Raw genomic sequence first — 24,717 nt, forward strand, 5'->3', positions numbered from 1 at the left:
GATAGGAAATTAAAAGATAATTCAATAACAGGCCAATTTGACCTTGGAGTACAAAATAAACACTTTTTCTCTCTCTCTCTCTCTTTTTTTTGGGTGAGGCAATTGGGATTAAATGACTTGCCCAGCTAGTAAGTGTCAAGTGTCTGAGGCTGGATTCGAACTCAGATCCTCCTGACTGCAGGGCCAGTGCTACATCTACTGCACCACCTACTGCACGCCCCCAACACTCTTTTTCAACAATCCGAAAAGGGACTCTACATGTTGACCTCATCAGATGGTCAATATTGAAATCAGATTGATTATACACTTTGCAGCCAAAGGTTGAGAAGCTTTATACAGTCAGTTGAAACAAGACCTGGAGCAGACTATGGCTCAGATCATGAGTTTCTTATTGCAGAATTCAGACTGAAATTGAAGAAAGTAGAGAAAACCATCAGGCTGTTTTGATATGACCTATATAACATCCCTTAGGAGGATGAAGTGGTGGTGAGGAGTAGATTAAGGGGTCAGATCTGGTAGTTAGAGTGCCTGAAGAACTTCAGTCAGAGGTTCACAATATTGTACAGGAGGCAGCAACAAAAAGAACAAGAAAGCAAAATGGTCTGATGAGACTTTACAGATAGCTAAGGAAAGGGAAAGATGTACCCAGCTGAAAGCAGAATTCCACAGAATGGCAAGGGGAGATAAGAAGGTTTTCTTAAATGAGCAATGAAACTAATAGAATGGGAAAGACAAAATCTCTTCAAGGGAATTAAAAATATGAAGGGAACATTTCATGCAAAAAATGATAAAAATGGTAGGAACTTCACAGAAGTAGAGGAAGAACTATACAAGAAGGATTTTAACATCACTAATAACAGCAATGGTGTGGTTACTGATCTAGAGCCAGATATCCCAGAGAATGAAGACAAGTTACCCTTAGGATGGTTTGCTAATAATAAGGCTTATGAAGATGATGAAATCACAACTGGGCTATTTAAAACCCTGAAAGATGATCCTATTAAAATACTGCACTCATTATGCCAGCAAATTTGGAAAACTCAACAGTGGCCACTGCCTTGGAAAAGATTAGTTTATATCCCAATACCACAGAATGCTCAAATTACCAAATAATTATGCTCATTTCACATTCCAGCAAGATTATGCTTAAAATTCCGCAAGCTAGAATTCAGCAGCATGGGAACCGAGAATTATCAGAAGAGCAGGCTGGTTTTCAAAGAGGCAGATGAACTAGAGACCAAATTACCAACATTTGCTGAATTATAGAGAAAGCAAGGGAGTTCCAGGAAAGCATCTACTTCTGCTTTATTGATTATACTGAAGCTTTTGACTATGTGAATCACAACAAAATGTGTCCTCAAAGTCCTTGAAGAGATAGGAATACCAGAGCATTTCAATTGTTTCTTGAGGAACCTGGATGCAGGTCAAGAAGCATTAGTTAGAACTGAACATAAAACAACTGATTGGTTTAAAAATCGAAAAGGGGTATGACAAGGCTGTATGTTGTTACTTTATAAAACTTATATGCAGAGTACGTCATGCATAATGTCAGGCAGGATGAATGAAAAGCCAGAATTAAGATGGTGGGGAGATATGTCAACAATCTCAGATGTACAGACAATACCATTTTGATGGCAGAAAGTGGAGAAGAATTAATAAGCCTCTTGGTGAGGATAAGAGAGGATACTGTAAAAGCTGGCTTGTAGCTTAATGTCTAAAAAACTAAGATCTTGGTGACTGGTCCCATCAATTCCTGGCAAATAGAAGGAGAAGGAATGGAAACTGTCAAGATTTTATATTCTTGGGCTCAAAGATCACTGCAAACCGCAGTTGCAGCCATGAAATTAAAAGCCACTTGCTACTTGGAAGGAAAGCTAGCATCATAAAAGGCAGAAATATCATCTTGTCAACAAAAGTCCATATAGTCAAACATATGGTTTTTCTTGCAGTAATGTATGGCTGTGATAATTGGACTATAAGGAAAGCTGAGTTAGTGCCTCTGAATCGATGCTTTTGAATTATGATGCTGGAGAAGATTTTTGAGGGTCCCTTGGACAGCAAGGAGACAAATCAGTCAATACTTAGGGAAATTAATTCACTGGAAGGTCAAATACAGAAGCTGAAGCTTAAATAATTTGGCCCCCTGAGAAGACTGTACTTATTGGAAAAGACCCTGATGCTGGGAAAGATTGAAGGTGAAAGGAAAAGGGAATGGCAGAGGATAAGTATGGAAACAATGAACATGAACTTGGACAGACTTTGAGACACAGTGGAGGATTGAAGAGCCTGACATACTGTGGTCCCTAGGGTCACAAAGAGTTGGACACAACTAAACAACAACAAAAGTAAGGTTTACAAAGTTCTTAAGAAGGCTAAATTTTATCATTGCTCATCTTGGTTTTTTTTTAAAGATTTTTAACAGATTTAACTTTCCCACCTAAACTGTAAGTTCAGGTACTAGGTGCTTGGAATAAAATTTAGGAGAAAGATTATAGAAATCGAAGAAATCTTTTTTGGCCTTAAGAAAAAAAGTGACAAGAAATGTTTATTTTGTTATGCTGTTGTTAAGCAGTATAAGAAAAATAAGAACGTTTGCTAATGTATATCAGGGAAGTGTCAAGTGCATTGAAACTTAGCAAGTCAGAATGATAGCCAAGATTTTTTATTTGCGTAGTTTAAACAGGAAAGTTATGCCATTTGAAGTTGAATATTTCCTGCAAATACAATACCAAAACAGAACGTATCCTGCCTGATAATACAGTACATTTAGTAAGCTTCCGTCATTATTGTCTGTCATTCTCTAGTTGTGTTTCAGCAGTCAGTTCATCAGTCCAGCTATTTTAATATGGGCACGTTTAAATATAAGTCACTCGTTTAGTGGAATTTAGAAACTTTATTTTTTTAAGCTGCATGTTATTAAATCAATATTTTTTAAAAGATGCCTATGTCTTTAATAACTCATTCTGATTTTTTTCCTCGCTGAACTAATTTTTATTCGTTTATGCTGAAGATGTTCAACTTTTTGCATATATGATGGTTGATCTATTAAATTTTTTTAAGGAAATGGGTCACAACCTGTCAGTCAAGGTTTTTGCTAACTGTAGGACGGCTTTCCTTACACATTAATTTTAAATGAACTAAATAACATACCAGGAAATGTCTTATTTATAATTACTTTCCCTTTCTTCTGATTTTTTTCAGGAAATGACCCATTCATGGCCTCCACCCTTAACAGCAATCCATACACCTAATACTGCTGAATCTTCAAAATTTCCTTTCCCAACAAAGGTAAAATTTTTAAGCACATTAAAAACTTAGCCTATTACTTAATGGAGCATTGGAATGGTATATTAAACAGTAAAAACAAAAGCAAAAAACTCTGATTTCTTAACTAGAGAATTGAGTTGAAATATGGCCTCAGACATTTACTAGCTAGTAAATGACCCTGGGTAAGTCACTTAACCTCTCTCTGCAGTTTCCTTAACTCTAAAATGGGGATGATAATGAGACCCACGTTTCAGAGTTGTTTTGAGGATTGAATGAGATATTTTTAAAGCACTTAGAATAATGACTTGTACATAGTAGGTGCTTAATAAATGCTCCTTCCTATCTACTTGCCTTTCTCCCTCTATCCTTCCTTCCCTCACCTGGAATTTGAGATCTTAATTCTAGGTCCAACTGTGATTCTGGACAAGTAATTTATTATATTTGTGCCTCAGTTTCCTTTTTTTAAAAATGAGGATGTTGGGTTAAGATTATCTCCATTGTTATTCCAGCTCTTAAGTTCTGTGTGACTTTGAGAAGTCCTTAGGAACAGTTTAAATCAATTTATGAATAGTATAACAATTGCTACATTATCTTTTCAGACAAGTTTTTTTTTCAATTCAGTTTTTTTTCTTCTGAACTTATCAAACACCAAAAAAGATTAAGCATTTCCATAATGCATTAAAATAGGACTTTATATGAAATGATGAACCTCTGTTTTCTATGGCTTGCTCTTTTAAAGTATATAACATATTCTCATATATTCAACATGTTACCTTTAAAGCTGTCCTCCTTGACTATATGTCCTTATGAACTTCTTTTCTCTTTTGTGCATTTAAAAAATCTTTCAATGGCCATCTTTTTGTATTACTATTACTGAAACATTCCCCACCACCATCACTACCACTTAAACAAACAAAAAACATCATTGTAATAAATAAATAACCAGGCAAGGCAAATCTGCATAGTGGTCAGATATGAAAATGTATGTCTCTTTGAGTCCATTACTTCAATATAAATTGGGTAACAAGTTCATCACAATTTCCTCTGTGGTCAGTTACTGCTTTATTCAGAGTACTTAAGTCTTTTCAAAATTGATTTTATGGATTATCCCCTTACCTGTGCTCACTTTACTCTGTATCAGTTCATCTGTTGTTTCATGATTCTCTGAAATCATATTTTGTCATTTCTCAGAGTGCAATAATACTACCTTACACGTATATGCCATAATTTGTTCAGCCTTTCTCTAATCGATGGCCAACCCTTGTCCCTCACTTTCTACTTTTTAAAAATTCCTTCAGGATCTTCCCTCTGAAGCTGAAGTTTATTTTCACTCATAACTGTTCCCTCCCGGGTATTATTCTTCCCCATCCCCAACTATCCTACTTATACACTTAACTCTTTGTCTCACCAATGCATGCTCTCATTATCTATGGAGCAAAGGGGCATATTCTTAGAGAAATCTGGCAGGGTAATGCGTGAGTCAAGAAAAGCCAGATGCACGGCGTAACTCACAACTCTAGTCGGCACATCTGGATGTCATTAGTCCATTAAGGAGTATTTGTACCACAAGAAGCTGCTTCTCCAGTAGCTGCTCCGCTCCCTTTATGCTCAGTTCAGTTGTTTTTCAGTTGTGTCCAACTCTTTGTGACCCCATTTGGGGTTGGTTTTCTTGGCAAAGATATTGGAGCGGTTTGCCATTTCCTTCTGCAGCTCATTTTATAGATGAGGGAACAGACAACCAGGATTACATGACTTGCCCAGGGCCACATAGCTAGTGTGTGTCAGAGACCAGATTTGAACTCAGGAGGACGAATCTTCTTGTTTCTAAGTCTAGAGCTCTATCCACAGTGCCACCTAGCGACCCTAATCTTACTGTTCTCCAGCTAGGCAAATCCTCTTCCTCTTTCAAGCTGACAGCATTATAAGCTCTTTTAATATATAATCACCCCTAAAAGGTCTCTGAGGGAGTGTTACTCTCTTAATTTAGCTAGCAGTTCCCATTAAGCCAGAGGAGTACCCAGCAAACCTGGTTGGCTCAGTGCAAAAAAGCTCAGCTAGATATTCACTCCCTGGGATACTGCATCCTCCAGGCTTAGAATCCTTTCCTTTAAAGCAAAGCAACTGCAAAATGTCTTTTCCCCCTTCTGCTTTTTACTCTCAAACCAAAGAAGGCAGCAGAGAACCACAGACACTTAAAAAATTATTAAACTAATCTGTTTTTCCTTCTGAACTTAACAGATATAAAGCAAAATGGGCATTTCCAAATACATAGTAGAAATGAAAGAGTGTTATACGTGAAATTACCAAACTAATATTTATAATTTGCTTCTCTTTTTAAATGTAATAAATTCAACACATAACTTTAAAAGCTGTTCTACTTGTCTACCATTCCTTTTGACCTTTCTGTTCTCTTCTGTGCGTTTGCAAAAAATGCTTCAATGATTTGCCTTTCTATATTTTATTTTCCTTTCATTTTGGCTACCCTAAGGTGTATAAAGCTCCTTTACCTCCTGGCCCCCGTCACGCACCCTATTGAAAACCAGATAAAACCCTCGTCAAAACATGCAGAGTTAAGGAAAACAAATGTCCCCATTGACCAACTTCAAAAATGTCTGTCAGGCAGCTAGGTGACACTATGGATAAAGCACCAGCCCTGAAGTCAGGAGGACCTGAGTTCAAATGTGGCCACAGACCAAACACTTGACGCTTAACTAGCTGTGTGACCCTGGGCAAGTCACTTAACCCCAATTACCTTTTAAAAAAAGTCTGTCTTCCATACGTTGAGTACATTGCCTCTCTTCCAGTAGGTTGATTGGACGCTCCATCACCAGCCCTCCATAATCATAGCTGGTCATTGCTGTGCTCAGATTCTTAAGTCTTTAAAAGCTTCCTTTCTACACAACATTGTTGGTACTATATCAGTAGTTGTCTTGGACCTGATCATTTCACTCACATCAGTTCATTCAGGAATCACTGGACTTCTTTGAAATGAGTCCTTTCATCCCTTATTACAGTACAGTCACGTTTCACTGCATTCATAAGTCCAGTTGGTTCAGCTGGGCTCCTGTGATAGCCACGCCTTTAGTTTGCAGTTCTTTGTTATAACAAAAATTAGCTGCTACCAATATTTTTGTACATGAGTCTTTTTTCTCTTTCTTTTACTATTGTTAGACATGGTCCAGTCACTTTAGGAGCATAAATCTTAATTGCTTTCCAGGCTGACTGGACTAATTCCCAAATGCACCAAGAGTGAAGTCGTGTGCTGGTTTTCCTGCCATCCTTCCAGTGGCTGTCATTTTCCATTTTTGCCCTCTTTGCCAGCCTTAATAGGTATGAGGTAGAGCCCCATAATGAATAGCAGGTACATCTGAGGGGCTTCACCTCCCTACCTGCCCCTGAAAAGCAAGAGCTGAGCCTAAATCTCTAATCTGATGAGGGAGGGTCTCTCTCTCTTCAGTCAGTAAGGAACTGGTTTCTGAAACCTTTTTGTTAGTTGATTCTTTTTGCTGTCATGTTATTCCAATAGCCTCAGTAGAGCTGGCTTTGTGACTACCTGCTTAGTCTTTCCTTTCCTATCCATTCTTGACCATTGTAGCCATGCTTCTTTGGCCTCTTCCCTGTGTTTCAGTGACTCAGATCAGTGCCTTTAGATACTCGGTAACTCACCTTGCACTGAAGAGGTCAAATCTCACCAAATCTCCCCCTGTGAAATGAATGGTCCTTATTTAATTACTTCATGGTCTTCTAACATTTATCTGATATTTCAAATTTTTTACTTTTACTCTTATTCCTTAAAATAGTTACATGCAGATGAGCTGATGGATCACCAGTGCTTTGTAGCTCCACCCATTCTTCAGTCCATTTCTTTAAACTTACATTTTATCAGTTTTTAATGAATAGAAATTCTTTTCCTGCCCCTTTATACCATTGAACTGTTCACATACAAAATAGCTGACACTCTATACCCTTTCTGAAGTGTTTTAAGCCTTTACATGAAGGTTCCTTAAGTGTTGTTTTGTCATGAACCCCTCCTTTGGGCAGTCTGGTGAAGCCAGACTGCTTCTCAGAATAATGTTTTAAAATGCGTAAAATAGAATTACAGACGGAACCAAACATATGCAAATACAGTTAATGCAGTATTTTTAAAAAAACAAGTTCATAGACCCCAAGCTAAGAATCTCTGTTTTTCCTTTATACCAGAGTCCCTTTTGCACCCAAACTGCTTACAGCTTATCTGAAAACTGTTTCTTTACATGCACATTGTAGTAGTTACTATTAATCTAGAGCGCTTTTTTTTCTATTCCTTCTAGGCCCGTGCATGTGCCTGGTTGTGTTCTATCTGTTCTATTTGAAGGAGACAACGTCTTATATCCATTACTGTTTGCTTTAATTCTTTTTCTTTATGGAAAAATCATTTTGCCCTTTTTAGTAGTAAGGTATTTCATATGAAAATGTAGTACCTTAAACTAATTTTGAAGGAGTCCATTACTTTGACAAGGTTTTACCACTTTCTTTTCTAAACTAATTTTCCTTCCTCTAGAGTTTTTATTTTCATTTTTAAAAACTTCTTGTCCGTTTCTTCTAGATATTCATATAGTACTTGTGGAAAACCCATTTTTTTCCCCTTTGAGTCTCTGCTTGTCTTTTTTGGTGACTCTTTTTCTAATTTGGATTTTTTTGTCGTCTCTGATTCTGTACAAATTCTTTAGAGTGATTAGTTTCTTCTTCTGTTTATTCCTATCTTATTCATTTCTGAATTGAGGCTTTGCATCTGGCCCAGGCTCTGCCATCACTTGTGCAGGGGTGATAAACCTTGGTAGATTTTAGCACTGTCTTTCTTTGCTGATCTCTTCTACCTGGTGGGTGTCTGTGCTTAGCGCCCTGGTAGCTTTCGACTTGCTTTGACCTTTGAGGTAGAGAAGATGGACCTCTGTGTCCTTGTCTAAGCATTGCTCCCAGTGGCTACTAAGATCCACCCTATGTGTATCCAAATACCCCTAGGTTTTCTGAAGGTCTTCTGCTCCTACTGCTGCCACATCACAGAGTCTTGCTAGGTTAGAGCATTCTCTGTCCCATCTCTGATCTGTCTTGTGGATTGGCATTGACTCTTTTGATGTACCCCTTTTCCTATTGTCTGTGGACTTCTGCCTGATTTTTAAAAGTGCAATTTTGTGGTATATGAGTAGCTTACTCTGGTTTTTCATAAAATTTCTTGAACGTCATTTCATCTAGTGCTATTTTTGTTTCGACTGGCATAAGTAGGCAAATGGGCGTTGTACTGCCTGCCTCAATTTAAGCAATCTCTTGGGTTTCACCCAAGTATTTTATATTTGTTCTTAGAGACTGGTTCTTAAACTATTAAAACATAGTATCTATGAAGAGTTTGCCTAACTGAGCTTGAGCCAACTAATAATACATTAATGAAATGTAGCTGTAATTTCTTTATGGAAATTTGTTTTCTTGCTCTTTTAATAATAAGCAAATTATTGCCTTAAAGTAAATATTAGATAATATCATTTTCTTTTGTATTTAATGTAGTATTAAATTTATTGAATTTTAATGTGACTCTTTTCCTTGGGATTCCCTTTGGGTTTGTATAAAAAATTTACCATGCTTTATATCTCCTTTGTTAATGAACCCCATGGGCATAGAGGTTGCTCCACATGATTTGTGCCTAGAAGATATATCATAAATATATTTACTTCTGCTCCAAGTCACTTTTTTCTTTGCAGTCTTCTATTTTGTTACTATATTAACTCATCTGTATTTTTAAAGTGAAGATTGTTAATGATTCTAATTTACAAAATAGCCAAGAAAGCAGAAAAATAGTTTTTCCACATTAAAAGCCAATGGCATTATGATAGCTTTGTATTTATAAGATTTGTGAATCTTCCTAAAGTTATTAATGTGAGCTTTTGTTGTTTTCCAGGAGTTTCAGCACATTGAATCTGTATTACAGAACCACAGTAAGTCAACCTTTGTAGCCCATTGTTGCAAAGAGAAATTGAGCATCATTGTTTCTGATTTGGTCAAATTTAATAGTAAGGTTTCATGGTAAAGGCAGAAAGTGATTGCCTTAAGGACCAAAAAAGAGAAACGGTGAACATGAACAGAGGTAATATCCCATTACCATTACTGGTATTTTTCTTTTTGGACATTGGTCTTTCCCTATCTCGCCCAAGCTGCACGTGCAATGGCCATTCAGCTGCTTGGCCCCACTAGTGATGAGCACAGAAACTTGGACCTATTCTGTTTCTGACCTGGATTAGTTCAGCCTTTCTTAGGTAATGTTATGGTCCTCCACTCCTCAGGGACTTACTGTATGGGTCCTTGATTTAATATGGACATCTTTAGGACATTTACCCCTCCTGCAGCTCAGAACTCCCACATTCATGCCGTCTACCAACCTCAGCCTTCCCAGGAGCAAAACCATTGGCATCTACTACTGTGCATGAATGATTTTGCTGATTTTTATTTTATGAGTGGTATTCAAGCATAACCAAGTCAAGTCAATAAACATTTATTAAGTGCCTACTGTGTGCCAGGCACTGTGCTTAGCAGTGGTTTCTCTATTCTCTGTGAATGTTCTTTTACTTTTCTTCATGAATATGTAAAATTTAAAAACTTGTTTTAAAGAAAGAGAAATAGCCACAGCCTTCCCCAGACCTTTTCATAAATTAGTCTTGTTTCCTAATCAAACTTCCAAAAGCAAATACACACACACACCACACGCACACACCCACACACCCACCCACACACACACACACATACACACACCCACACACACCCCTACATCTTGAAAGGGAAGGAAAGCAAAAGGATAGACATCTTGAGCAAACTCTGCTCTCTTTCGCTTACTGTGTTCAGTTCACTCCTTTGTTGTTCAGTTTGTGGCTGTTTTTGTAGCTTGGGGGATGGGACACAGTAAATGAAAATAAGGAAAGGGAAAGCAGAGATGAGATGCCTCAGGATAATGGATCTAGAGGCTGAGAATATGATGTGTAGCAAAGTACCCATGACAACTAAATTGCGCTATGATAGAAAATTGTGATTGTGTTACTGTAGGATTTGCTGTGTATTTTTTTTAAAAAGTTAAGGAATTGTGGCAGTACTTGGATAGTGGGAAAACCCAGGTTGGCACCTTGATTCTGTCACTGTGTGACCTTGACCAAGTCATTTAACTTTTGCCCTACCTTACAGCAGTAGCACATATTTGTGTAATTATAATAACTGATGTTTATATGGCATTTTAAGGTTTTTATATTACTTTTCATACATTGTCATTTTTTTCTAAAAATTGGCCCATCCCAGAGCTATGAAACAGACACATTTTTATCACAGTTTTATAGATGTGGTGGATGAGGTACATAGAAGAGTAACTGTTGATTGGTTGGTACTTAATATGCTTCTCTGTCTTCACAGAACAGCATGGGACATCTTCAAAAACATGTTCTAATTCTCAGCCGGCAACATCGTAAGTGTCCCAAATTTGTTCATTTTCTCAATGGGGTTCAGATGGAATTGTGATGTTGTAGCTACCCATCTAAATACATTTAAACATAGGATTTTGTTGAGCCTTTAATTTGAGTTAACTCTTTGCAATTACATTGTGGCACTATTTTATATCGATGCTCAAAAGATTATTTAATCTCCAATTACTCAAGATTTTATTATGTCTTGATCATTATAATTAATATATGTATACATTCATTAATTTTGCTGTTCTTTCACCTAAAGTCTAAATATAGTATCTAGATACTGACGCCCTATAAGAGAGAGGAAAGAATCACAAAAGTATATTTATTTTTTGTTTGATTACTTATAGCAGGCACAGGATAAAGCAAAGTTAAAAAAAAAGCTTTTTGAAAGGAAATGGAATTCAATGCCTTCACCCTGTCATTGTATGCAGTGTACAGTAACAGACAAATAAATAAATAAATGTAGAAGTAAATTTCTACATTTCGGGGCTTATAAACCTCAGTAACATTTTAAGTATCATTGGATTTTCAAAGCTTACATTCATGAGAAATTACCGTTTCATGGTTGTACATTCTACATTTTGTCAGTGATTGCTGATATTAATTTCAGCACTCACTTGCTCACTTTTGTTACTCTAGATCCAGGGTTTCATTGGTTAAAGAACTTTTTCTGCCAAAGTGGAACAGCACCTGCTTTTCAAGGGAGAGTTTTAGTGGGTCATCTCAGGACCAGTGCAGTGAAGTCCTTTGTGTGAGTCCCTATAATCAGTTGATAACAGCAAGCTGGATTAGCAATTAGTGATGGGCTTCATGTGGTTCTGGATCAGTGGTGCCAGAATTTTTATACCTACTTTTAATTTGTGATACATTTTTTTAAAAACAACTCATTGATTTGTAATGCGCCATACACTCCAGAGGCCTTCAGGTAAGAAATGATTCTGTTTTGACTTGGTGTTATGTAAGAGAAATATTTCTTATACCTTCCTTACATCTAACAGCATGAGATTCTAGTCTACTCTGACTCATGACGAACTTGCTGCTACAACCTGCCCCTACCGATAGTTCTTCACAATTTTCTTTTAAAATAGCTTAAGGAATGATTTTCTAAAAGTAAAAAGTGTCCCAACCAATAACATGAAATGTAATTAACCTACTCAACTGTTAACTTATGCTAAACAATGCCAAAGAAAACCATATTTGTGCTCATAATAATTTGGGGGTAGGGACAAACCTGATGATAAAGATGAAATAAATTACCTTGCAGGTTTAAAATTATTAAGTTTTATCTTAAATTTTAAGAGACAGGTTAGATGAGTTAAGCCATAGTCCTTTTCATAACAGCAATTAGATGGTCTTTAAAAATGCAGAGCTTTTTAATTTTCTTAAGTAAATTTATATACTTTCAGTGTGCCTTTTAGTATATGTTTGGCATTAACAATCTGCAGTTAGATTAATTGATACTGTTTTATATTGTTGCTAAATGTGTATTGCTATATGTATTGCTATATATAACATACAAAAATAGTCAACATATAGACTATTTTAATAAATAGCTTTCAGTGGATTTAGTAACTGCTAAACTTACAGTTTAGTCTATAGTATAGTCTAAATTTAGACTATAATTCTGTTGATGGGTAGATATTGGTACATCTACCAAGCCAGAAGAGACTTAACTCTACATGGGTGGTCAATACACATAGGAGATGAGAAAATAGCATAAATATATCCAGAAGCCACCAGGAAGCTGAGTAATGGGGGTAGAACATTAACCTCCTGGACTAGTCAGTTCTTGAGAACAGTTTCTTTGCCTTTGAGAGGGAGAGAGCCAACCCATGGAGATAGATGGGGGGAAGAAGAACCTTAGTATATAGTAAGTGATCTTAAAAGAGTGAGGAACAGTTCAGTATGGTTGGACCATGCCGTGAAGTACATGTTTGGAAGTGATGTCTAAGAAGAGTAGAAAAATAGGGAAGAGCTCGGTTTTGGAGAACTTTAAATGTCAAGGGAGTACACTTTGGATTTTGATGTAATGGAGAGCCACTGTGGGGTTTATTAAATGGGGAGTAGAGATGACATGGTCAAACCTGTTCTTTAGGAAAATACTTTGGCTGTGATATGGAGGATGTATTGAAATAGGAAAAGATTGGGGCAGCTAGGTGGCGCAGTGAATAGAACACTGGCTGTGAAGTCAGGAGGACCTGAGTTCAAATCCAGCCTCAGACCAAACACTTGACACTTACTAGCTGTGTGACCCTGGGCAAGTCACTTAACCCCAATTGCCTAAAAAGCAAACAAAGATAAAAAAATTTAAAAAATAGAAATAGGAAAAGATTTGAGTCAAGAAAACCAATTGGGAGGGTATTATAAGAGTACAGGTAAGAGATGATAAGGGACTGAGCTAGGGTAGTAGCTATGAGAGAACAGAGAAGGAGGTGTCTAAGAATGATGTTATGAATGTAGAAATGACCAGATTTGACAACTGATTGGATGTGTGGGCTGAATGAGATTGAGGAGTTGAATAGCTTTGAAGTGAACCTGGGTGACTTGGAGGATGGTTTGTGCCCTTTGTAATGGTAGTTAAGTTTGAAGGAAGTATGGATTTGGGTAGATGATGTTTTGGACATGTTGGGTTTGATATACCTATGGAACATTAGTTTGGAATATCCGTTCGCTAATTGGAAATGCTGGATTGGAGCTCAGAAAAGGTTCTAGGGTTGGATGTGTGTGTGTGTGTGTGTGTGTAGATAGATAGATAGATAGATAATGAGGACATTTGCATGAAGATGATACTTGAAGCCATATTAATGAGATCACTACTGGAAATAACTAAAAACAATAAACTAAAATAATAGAAAATTCTAAAAGAAAAGAGGGGTGGAGCCTTGGGGAATACATTTAGTGAAGTGGTATAGATGAATCTAAAGACTGAAGAGGAGTGTCAGGGTCATAGGAAAAAACCAAGAACAACATCATGAAAGTTCAGAAGAGAGTATCAACGGGGAAAAAAAAAGTAGTCGTCTGTGTCACGTACTTTAGACAGGTCAAGAATGAAGAGGTTTCAGAAAAGACCATCAGATTTAGTAATAAAGATATTATGGTTTACTTTGGAGAAAGTGATCAGTTTACTGCTGAAGCTGGAAGTGAGAGTTCAAAGGGTTTGGAAGGGAATGAGAAATATTGACCAGAGAAGGTATAACCAGATCTGAAAACGATGGGCCAGGGATACAGTGACATCTCAGAGATCGAAAAGATGGAATGAGTAAGAGAAAAATGAATGAAAATGAAAGGAAGCTTATTTATTCTACAGTACAGATACCAGTTGGCATGGTGGGAAAATCTGTAGTATGATTTGGTAGGGTAGGGTCAAAGTGGGTGGGAATGAATTTTAGCAACTGGGATTTGAGAAGTAGTACTTTTTTCAACTGTCAAAGAGTACAATATTATTGGAATAGGGAAAGTAAAAGGGAATGGTAGCATGTTAACCATTCAGTCAGTGGTAGACAATGGTAGATTTGCTGATTAAGGCAGGTGATTGAGAGGGTCAGTGTCTCCCCCTGAGCCCAGTCCCTTGGGGTCTAATGGGAGCCCCTAAACAATTAAGGGAAGCCTAAGTGTTATATCCCAGGTACTTCTGGGAACCTGGACTCAAGCAGGAGGAACATGTATTCTCAGGGAGAAGTTATTTGTTGATTGCTTTTCATATCCTAACAACTTGTCTATAACTTACAGTCTTGGTGGGTTGCCTGGGGCACTGAGAAGTTAAGTTAACTAGCAGCTATTATCTGTCAACAGCAAGACTTAGATCTTGATTCTCAAACTGGGTCTCTGTACAGTAGGCCACACTTATACTTTTTATTTGTCATAATTAATGCCAAGAAAAGCAGCAGTTCTAGAAGTAAGAACAACAGATACAAATCTGTGGGTTTCATTCATCCATATATTTTCATCGTGGGAAGCTCTGTGGTGGGGAGAGGAGGTCACGGAAGAAACATTCAAGGTGAAATTTTTAAAAATTATTATTATTACTCAGTTTAGGTCTGAAATATCTCAGATTCCCTCTGAACTGTCTTGAAAGAAAGTTGGGAAATCTGCTGATCTTTTTTCTCATAGAGATAACAGTGATGGGAAATGAATCTTTCAAATTGATATTCTGTTTCTGCCACTTTTGCTGTAATTAGTAGACTTGCAGAAACTAGAGTACTCTTTTTTTAAGGTGGAGCAGTCTGCCCATTGGGTAAATTACTGTTTCCTTAAATGTTAGATTACCCTAGGACTTTGATTTTGTTTTAATTCCTATATAGTATGGCAATACCCTGTCAAATAGGTACTAGACTGAGCTATTTGCCTGTATTTATGTAAGGAAAGTGAAAAAATTTAAACAATGATCTTGTTAATTCAAACTTAAAATCTGCTGTTATTGAGGGAAAAGGTTCTGGCTCTGAATTCTATATGTTATCTGGCCTATTCAAAATGACTGAACTGATTCATTTGCTTGTACACGTGGCTTGATGACTTTTCCATGATGAAGGAAATAGTTTACATGTTGATATCTGAATTTACACAGAAATGTAATTATGGATTTGTGAGGCTTGTACAGGACAACTGGGGCACTATATATGTTTATTGAAACATTATTATTATGTTCTTGAAATTCATGTAGTTCAAGGATGAATTTCATTTAAATGATTTGCCAGGGCTTTTATAAGTTTTTCTGTGTCATATCTATTGTCTTGTTTTGTGTTGCTTAAATTTCACAGTTGCACATGGCAAAGTCAAATACTGTTGTTGAATGAATTATTAGGGAGCATTCAGCGTGTCCGAAAGGTCTTAGTGTAATTTTAAGCATGTGTGAGGATCCAAGAAAAAACCTAAAATTGGCAAAAATTGTGCTTAGAATATTAAGAGTCACTTTCTCTATTCGTAATGAAAAAGAAATTCGGGTCCTTGAGGTTTTGGACTTTTGTTATTATTAACTTTGAAACAAAATTCCTAGTGCTTGTTTTAGTGTTTACTGGAGATATATCACCCCTAAGTTTTAATAAGTTCAGAAACAATAGTGGAGATTGTTTCTAAAACTAAAATTTGTCTCTCTCTCTGTTTTCTAGGATGTTAGAAGATGACCTTCAGATCAGTGACAGTGAAGACAGTGGTGATGAGCAAGTCAGTTTTACATGTGACATAAAACAGAAATTACATTTAAGTCCATATAACTTGCTGTGTTTTGAAGTTGCATTAACTTAACCAATTCTCTGTTTCTCCCAATTTCCTCTCTCCCTGTCTCTTTCTAAAAACTTAGGCCTCTGAGAAGCCCCCTCTTCATCTGCTCCTGCAAGGTACTGTATTTCCTCTCATGGCTGTAGAAGTCTTGACATTCTACAGAAAATGCAGAAAATCTAATTTATAATTTTTGAGTGATTGAGCTGTTTCAGACGTTCTGTATATTAGCATCTGTTTTTAGAGTGGATTTAGGTGAACTGGATAGGGACTGAGTGCTGCTTAAGTTTAAATTGGTTCTTTTACTATGGTTGGTTGGTTAAGGGTAGCTTGGGAAATTCATTTGTGGGCATATTCATTTGAGTCCTGTGTTAAACAATAAAAGACAAAAGAAACTTCTGGGTTTTTTTTAAAAATAAGTATCTTTCTATCTAGTAATCAGAAAAATTAAACAGGTTTAGTGCTCTTAAATATTTTGTTGTGGCCAACATGTTTGACAGCCCCTTAAGAAAGAGAATGAAAGATGACTTGTTACCAGTTGGTTTGAAGCTCAGAGTTGAGCCCATAATGTTTAACCACCAACTGATAAGTGTGGATTAGAGATGTAACAGCTTGGAAAGGAGAACTCAGAGATTAAAATGAAGTTCATTGGTACCCTTGAAATAAAAGTCATGGCTTAATGAACCACTTTTACTTAGCATAGGCACACAGCTAACATGCCATTAATTGTAGATAATATTTGTAATGATTGCCCTGTAGAAGGCCTCTTAATGTTACGTTAAGATTCTGTAACATATTCAGATAGCAACATTATCGATCCACTCAACAATGCATTGCTGACAATGGAGAAATCATCACTCATTTAATTAACTTCTAAAAGCAGTTTCAAAGTTGGCTGTTGAAAATTATATGTTTTCTGTCACAAAAAATTGTGAGAAATTTTTTTAAAAGTCTGTTTGAAAAATGATGATGCAACTTTTCTCTTCTGAAATTCCTTTAAGACTATTTGGAAGTCTTCAAGGTGCTAGTCAGTCATATATTCCTTTGGGTGAGAGCACTTTATTCTGTCTCATTTGTCACGCTCTACTGGTGTCACACATACTGAGTCATAATGAAGTGATTGTTTAATCAACTACCACTGTTGTACTTGGATGACTTCAAGAAGTGTGTGTGTGTGTGTGTGTGTGTGTGTGTGTGTGTGTGTGTGTGTGTATCTGAACATATCTTGTACATTGGACACAGTCCTTGGTTTTTTCATTGTCCAGAGATTGACCAATGTATGCCTATTAAGTGACTGGTTTTTCAAGTCATCTTCCAGTCATCATATTTGCAAACAGTTCTTGTTATCATGTAATAGTTCTTAGAGAAAAAATAAATCAAATGTTAACACTTTTTCCTTTATTTTTGAATTGATATTATTTCAGTTGCCTTAAGAAATAAATAATTTTAGTGAGGATTAAGTTCTTAGGAATTCTTTAGGAATAAACTCTGTAGTCCTGGAAGGGAATGTTTCATTTGTGGAATTCAAATCCAAAGGTTAAAGATCCCAGAGGGCCTGGGTTCATAGCCTCCCCCTCATATTTATTAGTGAGAACTATTTTCCATTTCTCATATTTCCCGCTTGTGTGGTGAGGGGAAATCACTTAAAGGCCACCTTTGGCCTCAGTTTCCTTTATTTATATTATCATCATCATTAAAATATTGTCTCCCAAGCCTGAATGCATTTAGAAAGTAAGATCATTACTAGTAATTTCCTTGGATTATAAATGAGGAGTTTGTATTGGATGGCCTCTGTAGTGTCTTCTAACTCTAGAGCTATGATTTTCATCTCTTGATAATAAAGGGCCCCAGTATATTTGCAGGGGCCGTTTGTTACTTTAGCAAAATAATAATAATAATAATAATGATAATAATAATAATAATAATAATAATAATAATAATGCAGAGCGGGATAAGATGACACTTGACGTGCCACTGTGTCATTTTTCTCTGTTGCTTTGTAGTGTTCCGCAGTCCCTTGCAGACAGTGTGGTTTCAGCACATTCCAGCAATACAGAATCAGAGAGCACCAGTGATTCTGATACCTCTTCAGACTCAGAGAGTGAAAGCAGCTCCAGTGACAGTGAAGAGAATGAACCCCCAGAACCTCCGGCGCCTGAGGTACGGTGGCCCTGGGGTACAGAAAACCCAGCGTCCCTGGGGCAGCCTTCTGCCCCTCTGCAGCAGATTTCACTCTGGCATTCCTTCATCTGCCTCATCCCAGGGGAGAAGCATTTCTTTTCCTACCCAACACAGACTTGCCAGCTCCCCACACTATAGGAATGACTTTACATAATTTGTCCTAGTTCCTGTCTTCCTTTTGGGACAGTAGAGTAAACCTTACAGATTCTTGTTACTTGTTGGGAGCATCATTTAAAAATATTAAATGCTTCTAGCATTTTAACCCTAATTAGGAGAAAAGCTGCTTTTTTTAAAAAAGGACAATTGGAGTTGAGTGACTTGCTCAGGATCATATAGCTAGTAAGTATCTGAGGTCAGATTTGAACTCGGCTCCTCCTGACTCCAGAGCTGATGCTGTATCCACTGAGCCACTTAGCTGCCCCCCTTTTTCCTGTAAAGTCTTTGCTTCAATACCTCTGAAAGTTCTTTCAAATTTCAGAAATACACACAGTAAAGGGGAAGACACATAAGCCCTCTTTGTTAGTTACTGCACACAAGACAGTTGCTTACATGGGGATTCAGTGGATTTATTATTAGCCGCCTTAGGCAAGCAAACCTTCAGGCAGAAATTTGGGTCAAGAATGAGGTGGCAGGGGTTCTTTTGGAAAATAATATAATGGCATGCATTAAAATATTGGGCATGAAGTAAATTTTTTTCATGACATTTCTCCCTTAAACATGCAGGCTAATACCTTTAGAGGCAGGTTCTTAAGTCAGGGTGTTTGGCAATATCTCGAGAATGCTTCAGTAAAACTTTTTCTTTAGGCAGTTAGGTGGTATGGTGTCAAGAACGTTGGATCTGGCCTCCAGCAAAACCTGAGTTCAGATCCTGCCTCAGACATTTACTAGCTGTGTGACCTTGGGCCAATCACTCTCAATCTTAGTGTTCTCGTTTGTGAAATGGAGATAATAAGAGCACTTACCTGAGTGTTGTTGTAATGATAGCTGAGATAGCATAAGGTAAAGCGCTTTGCAGATCTCGAACTGTTACCATCATCATCATCATCATTAAAATATGGTCTCCCAAGTCTGAATGCATTTAGAAACTAAGATCATTACTAGTAATTTGCTTGGATTAATCACCTGCGTTATTGTTGTTGTTTTGAGGTAGGAAGAGTATAGACTTGTGATTTCATTAGTAATTCCTCAGGTAGAAGCTTCCTCTAAATCAGAAAGCTGCCTTTAATTTTGTACCTCAAAGAATTACCTGGGAGCACTGACAGGTTAAGAAACTTGCTCATGGTCAGACCTCTAGTAGCAGGACTTGAACCCAGATCTTCCTGAGTAGAAGATCTATCCTGTATTCACCAAGCCATACCAGTTAAATTTAACATTTGGAATAAACAATGTCTCCCTCAGACAACTAAATAGCATGCATTATTATGACTATTTTATAAGAGCTGGTAAATATTGTTTTAATGATTCCTTTTTTGATGCCTGATACTGCTATGGGGAGGCAGCTAGGTAGCACAGTGGATGGAACATTGGGCTTGGAGTCCGGAAAACTCATCTTCATGAATTTAGATGTGGCCTCAGACACTTAGTAGCTATGAGACCTTGGGGAAGTCACTTAACCCTGCTTGCCTCGGATTTCCTCATCTGTAAAATGAGCTAGAGATGGACATGGTAAACCAATCCAGTATCTTTGCCAAGAAAACCCCAAATGGGGTCACAAAGAGTTGGACACTACTGAAATGGTTGACCAACAGCACCTGCTATGTAGAAGAGATTCTCTCCCTGTCTTCCCCACTCCCACTTCTTTCTTTCTTCCCGAATACCCTTGAGATTCTGGACTGTTCCTCCATATGAATTTTGTTATTATTTTTCTAGTTTTATAAAAAAAAATTTGGCGAGTTGAATTGGTATAGATAGCACTGAATAAGTAAATTAATTTAGTTTAGTGTTTTCATTTTTATTATATTAGCTGAACCTACTTAAGAGCAATTAATGTTTCTCCAATTATTTAGGTCTATCTTTTTTTTTCTATTCTAATTTTTTTAAATTTTATTAATTTATTTTGATTTATGAACAATCACTTCCCATATGCTTTTGAGTTGAAAATTTTTCTCCCCCTTCCTCCCCCCCACCCTCCCCAAGATGGCGCACAATCTGATATAGGCTTTACATTTACGTACCCATTAAACATATTTTCACATTAGTAAAGTTATAAGTAAAAATTAAAACCAATAGGAGGAACCATCAGAAAGATGAAACAGAACTCAATAGAAGGTAAAAATAAGTGGGTCTGTCTTTATTTCTACTAATAGTATTTTATAGTTAGATTCAAATAGGGCCTCTGAATTTTGTTCAATGTACTCGCTAATGTATAACATATGATGTATGTATTATATATATAAGCTATGATAGTGTATAGCTTCTGTAATTATTTTCAATACAAATTCTCTTTCTTGCTCTTCCTGCTGGATTTTCTTGTTTGTTTTAGTTGATTCTCTAGGGTTCTTTAAATTTACTGTCTTGCCATGGACAAAGAGCAATAATTTTGTTTCTTTTTTTAACTTATGTTTCTTCTTTCAGTTTTGTTTCTTATCCTGTAACTAGTATTTCTAGGGCCGTGTTAAATAGTAGTGGTGATAATAGGCATCCTTGGTTTATTCTTGATCTTATTGGAAAAGCTTCTAATTTTTCCCCATCATATATATTTGCTTTTGGATTTAGTTTATACTCTTAACTATATTGATGAATAATTCATTTATTCCTATGATTTCTGTGGTTTTTAGAGAACTTTAGAAATTCCTCTACAGTTTTCTAAGAATTGAGTATTGAATTTTATCAGAAGCCTGTTTAGCATTTATTGATGTAATCATATGGTTTTTATTATTTTATTGTTAAAATGGTTTATTATATTAATGGTCTTCCTTGTGTTAAACTAACCTTGCATTTGTGGTATCAACCTAACTTGGTCATACTATATGAAATATTTCTTATGTTCTGTTGTAGCCTGCTATAAGTATTTTATTTAAAATTTTTGCAACAATATTCATTAGGGGTACTGGTCTGTAACTTTCTCTGCTTTGTCTCTTTCTTGTTTAGTTATGAGGCTTATATTTGTATCACAGAAAGATTGGAAGGCTGCTTTCTTTTCTTATTATTCCAGATAGTTTAAGTAATATTAGAATCAATTTTTCTTTGAATGTTTGAAAGAATTTACTTGCAAATTAGAGTTCAAGTTTTTTTCCCCCTTTTAGAATTTGTTTATGGGTTCTTCAGTTTATTTTTCTGATATTATTTAAATAATTTTAATTCATTTGATGATTTGAGTATTTTATATGTATGTATTATCAGTTTTTTGCATATACTTGGGAAAAACACCTTTTTATAGTTATATTTTAATTGTAGTTTCTAATAACTTATTTCCTCTTCAATTGTTAGTTTTCCTTTTGTTTTTCCTTTTTGAAATGAGCAATTTGGTTTCCCTCTCTTAAAAAAAAATCAAGTTACTTTTTAAAAAATAAAAACCATCTCCTAGCTTTATTGATAAATTTAATGGACTTGTAAAATTTGTTTTATTAATCTCTTCTATAATTTTTAATACTAGCTTGTTATTGAGTTGGGGGTTTTCTTCAGGGTTTTGTTTTTGTTTTTTGTTTTTGTTGCATGCTCAATTTATGATTTGGTCTTTCTTTGTTGATAAAAGATATTAGAGAAATAAATTTTCGAGGCAGTTAGTTGGCACAGTGGATAGAGCACTGGCCCTGAAGTCAGGAGGACCTGAGTTCAAATGTGGCCTCAGACCAGATACTCGACACTTACTGGCTGTGTGAGCCTGGGCAAGTCACTTAACCCCAATTGCCTTAAAAAAAGAAAAAGAGAAATAAATTTGCACCTCAGAATTGCATTTCATAAGTTTTGCTGTGTTGACTCATTTTTGTCATTTTCTTTGATGAAATTTTGTATTGTATTTATAGTTTGCTCTTCCACTTATCATACAGTAGGTTCTTTAGTATTATATAACCAGTAATTACTTTGAAATTCTTTCTTTAAGATCCCTTATCAAAGATATTTTTATTATATTAGGATGTGCAAATAATGTTTATTGCTGCCTTCTTATATTCTTTAGTAAAATCTTTATGACTTAGAATTTGGTCAGTTTTCCTAAAGGAGCCATGTACCTCTGGGAAGATACCTGAATTCCTTTCTAGTTCCATTCAGTAGAGATCTATAATCTCAACCTAGCTGGTTTGGAAACTAGTGTATGTATATATGTGTATACCAGCTAATCAGAAAGTAAGGCTTCAGAGAGGATAGTACTTCCAATTTGAGAAGTAGTCCAGGGATGGAGTGAGCGTCTAAGGCGGAAAGCCTTATTCATTCATTTATTTATTTATTTTTGTGGCCAAAACTTGTAGGTTTATCATGAATGTTTTCTCTAAAAAATGAGTTGGCAGGTCCCAGACATGCACATCAAACAATGTAACAAAGAATAGAATTGACTACATGTTAAAATACAAGGATTTTAAGTCTTTCACATGACAGCCTTTCAGGTACTTGAACAAACCTTTTACACACATACACACATTTTGTCTTCTTTAAGCTAAACATTCCCAGTTCCTTCAAGTAATTCTCATCACATAGACTGATGAGTTTTCATCACCATCCTTGTGAATCTCCTCTGGATATGTCATGGTAGAGAAAGGACCTGTGAAGGACTTGAATGAAGAGTGACAATCTAAATGAAGTGGTTCAAAAATTCTGGTTCAAAAAGGATCAACAGTTTACTTATTTTTGTCTCATAATTCCAAATTACAGAGTGATTGCAGTGTGTCACTTCTCCATCAACAGCATGTTGTTTGCCCATAACCTCTCTGTTCTTAAGGACTTTCATGACACTTGCCCGTGTGAATGTGTCTAGATGAAACTTCAGAAAAAACTTTAGTTTACATTTCTCTCAATACTATTTTTGAGCATTTTTCACATGACGATGTTCAGTTTGTATTTCTTCTTTGAAAGCTGCTTATTCATATCCTTTGAATGCATATGTATTGCAGAATGACCCTTGGTTTCATTTCCCTTTTTTTGTTCATTTAAAGACTTAAACCACTAATATTTGATAAAGATGTTTCTCCCTGTTAAAATTTTCTTATTCTTACTTCACTGATTTTTATTCATGAGATTTTTAATATTTACATACTTTAAATGTTCTATTTAGAGCACCTCTGTCTCTTATTTGAATAAGATTTTCTCCTAGCCTCTAATTTTTAGGTAACCATCTACATACATTTAGTTATCTTATTCTTATTGTGACACATGATATGGATGTCAAACAGCTTTTCCATTTTCCAAGTAGTTTTTCTCATTTTCTGATTTATATATTACATATATTATTTTCTTTATTTGTACATTGTACATAAACATATGTAAATATTTTATGTAAATGATATGTAACATGTAATAATATATAAATAAGAAAAGATATTTTCTTTATATATTACATATAAATATATAATAATATAAATTTTATTATTTTCATTATTATTACTCCAAGTAGTGTTTGCCTTAGTAACTTATATTCTTATGTTTTTCAAACACCATGCTAATGTGTTTGGTTGCTTCTGCATCTTATTTACTGGTTTACTTATGTTCCCATGATCTACTTTTCTGTTTCTTAATCAGAACCAAATGGTATTTGCTAATTTCTGCTCTGTAACATAGTTTGAGAGTCAGTTTGGCATGGTTGCAAGAGAAGCACTGAGTTCAAGTCCTGATTCTACCATAAACTGACTGTGTACCCTTTGGCAAGTTACTTAATTTCTCAGAGTTGTAGACGACTATAAGACTCTTCAGTTTCAGAGGAGGCGCCGACTTGCTTTAATAGAATGAGTTTCCTCACTCAGAGTTCCCTATACAAATGACATCCGAGATCCACACCTTACTCCTTATATAACTTGAGGTCTGGTCATGTGGTGCTTCCTGCTTTTTTTCTTATTTAATTTCCACTTTTAATGATGTCCCTTGGAATTCTGTTTTGTTATTATTTCTTTTAGTTCTGTTAACTACATGTGTTTCCAGATAATAATATGAAATTACCCTTTATTCCACTTAGTATTTGATCCTACAAAAGAATCTGCAGGTATCTTTGGTAGATTAAAAGAGAAATAGAGGAAGATAAATAAATGAGGCTTCTATGATCCAGACATAGGAGAATAACCTGTGGAATAAATGAAAGTTGACCTTTTTTCATGGACATGATTGCCAACAGTGATAACTTGATACCTTTCTCTTTTTTCCCTTTAGCCTGACCCACCCACAGCAAATAAATGGCAGCTGGACAACTGGCTTACCAAAGTTGCTCAACCACCTGTGTCAGCAGAGCACCTCAATGAAGTGGGGCCCCACCACCAACCCCAGGAAGTCCAGGGACAAGGCAGCAGTAGCACCAGTGGTCATGAGCATTCTGTCTCCAATGAGCCCCACCCCCCCTAATTCCAGTAAAGCCCCCAGGACTATTCCTGAAGTTCCCCATCCTGGCAAGAGAAACTACCCAAAGTCTGTCACACAGCAAGGCACTGGTGGACCCCCA

General features: G+C 36.2%; 1 protein-coding gene across 1 annotated transcript in view; it reads left to right on the forward strand.

Moving 5' to 3' along the window:
- Nucleotides 1-24,717, forward strand: part of AFF1 (ALF transcription elongation factor 1) — a gene marked incomplete at its 5' end in the record, with an annotated part of 96,008 nt that overhangs the window by 38,619 nt on the left and 32,672 nt on the right. The window contains 8 exon segments of the mRNA XM_020988328.2: nt 3,202-3,288; nt 9,197-9,233; nt 10,690-10,741; nt 15,851-15,918; nt 16,054-16,078; nt 17,963-18,119; nt 24,432-24,611; nt 24,613-24,717. Coding sequence (XP_020843987.2) covers nt 3,202-3,288; nt 9,197-9,233; nt 10,690-10,741; nt 15,851-15,918; nt 16,054-16,078; nt 17,963-18,119; nt 24,432-24,611; nt 24,613-24,717 — 711 coding nt within the window.

This window comes from Phascolarctos cinereus, unplaced genomic scaffold (assembly GCF_003287225.1).
Source record: "Phascolarctos cinereus isolate Bilbo 61053 unplaced genomic scaffold, phaCin_HiC Scaffold_9;HRSCAF=440, whole genome shotgun sequence".
NCBI classification, from domain to species: domain Eukaryota; kingdom Metazoa; phylum Chordata; class Mammalia; order Diprotodontia; family Phascolarctidae; genus Phascolarctos; species Phascolarctos cinereus.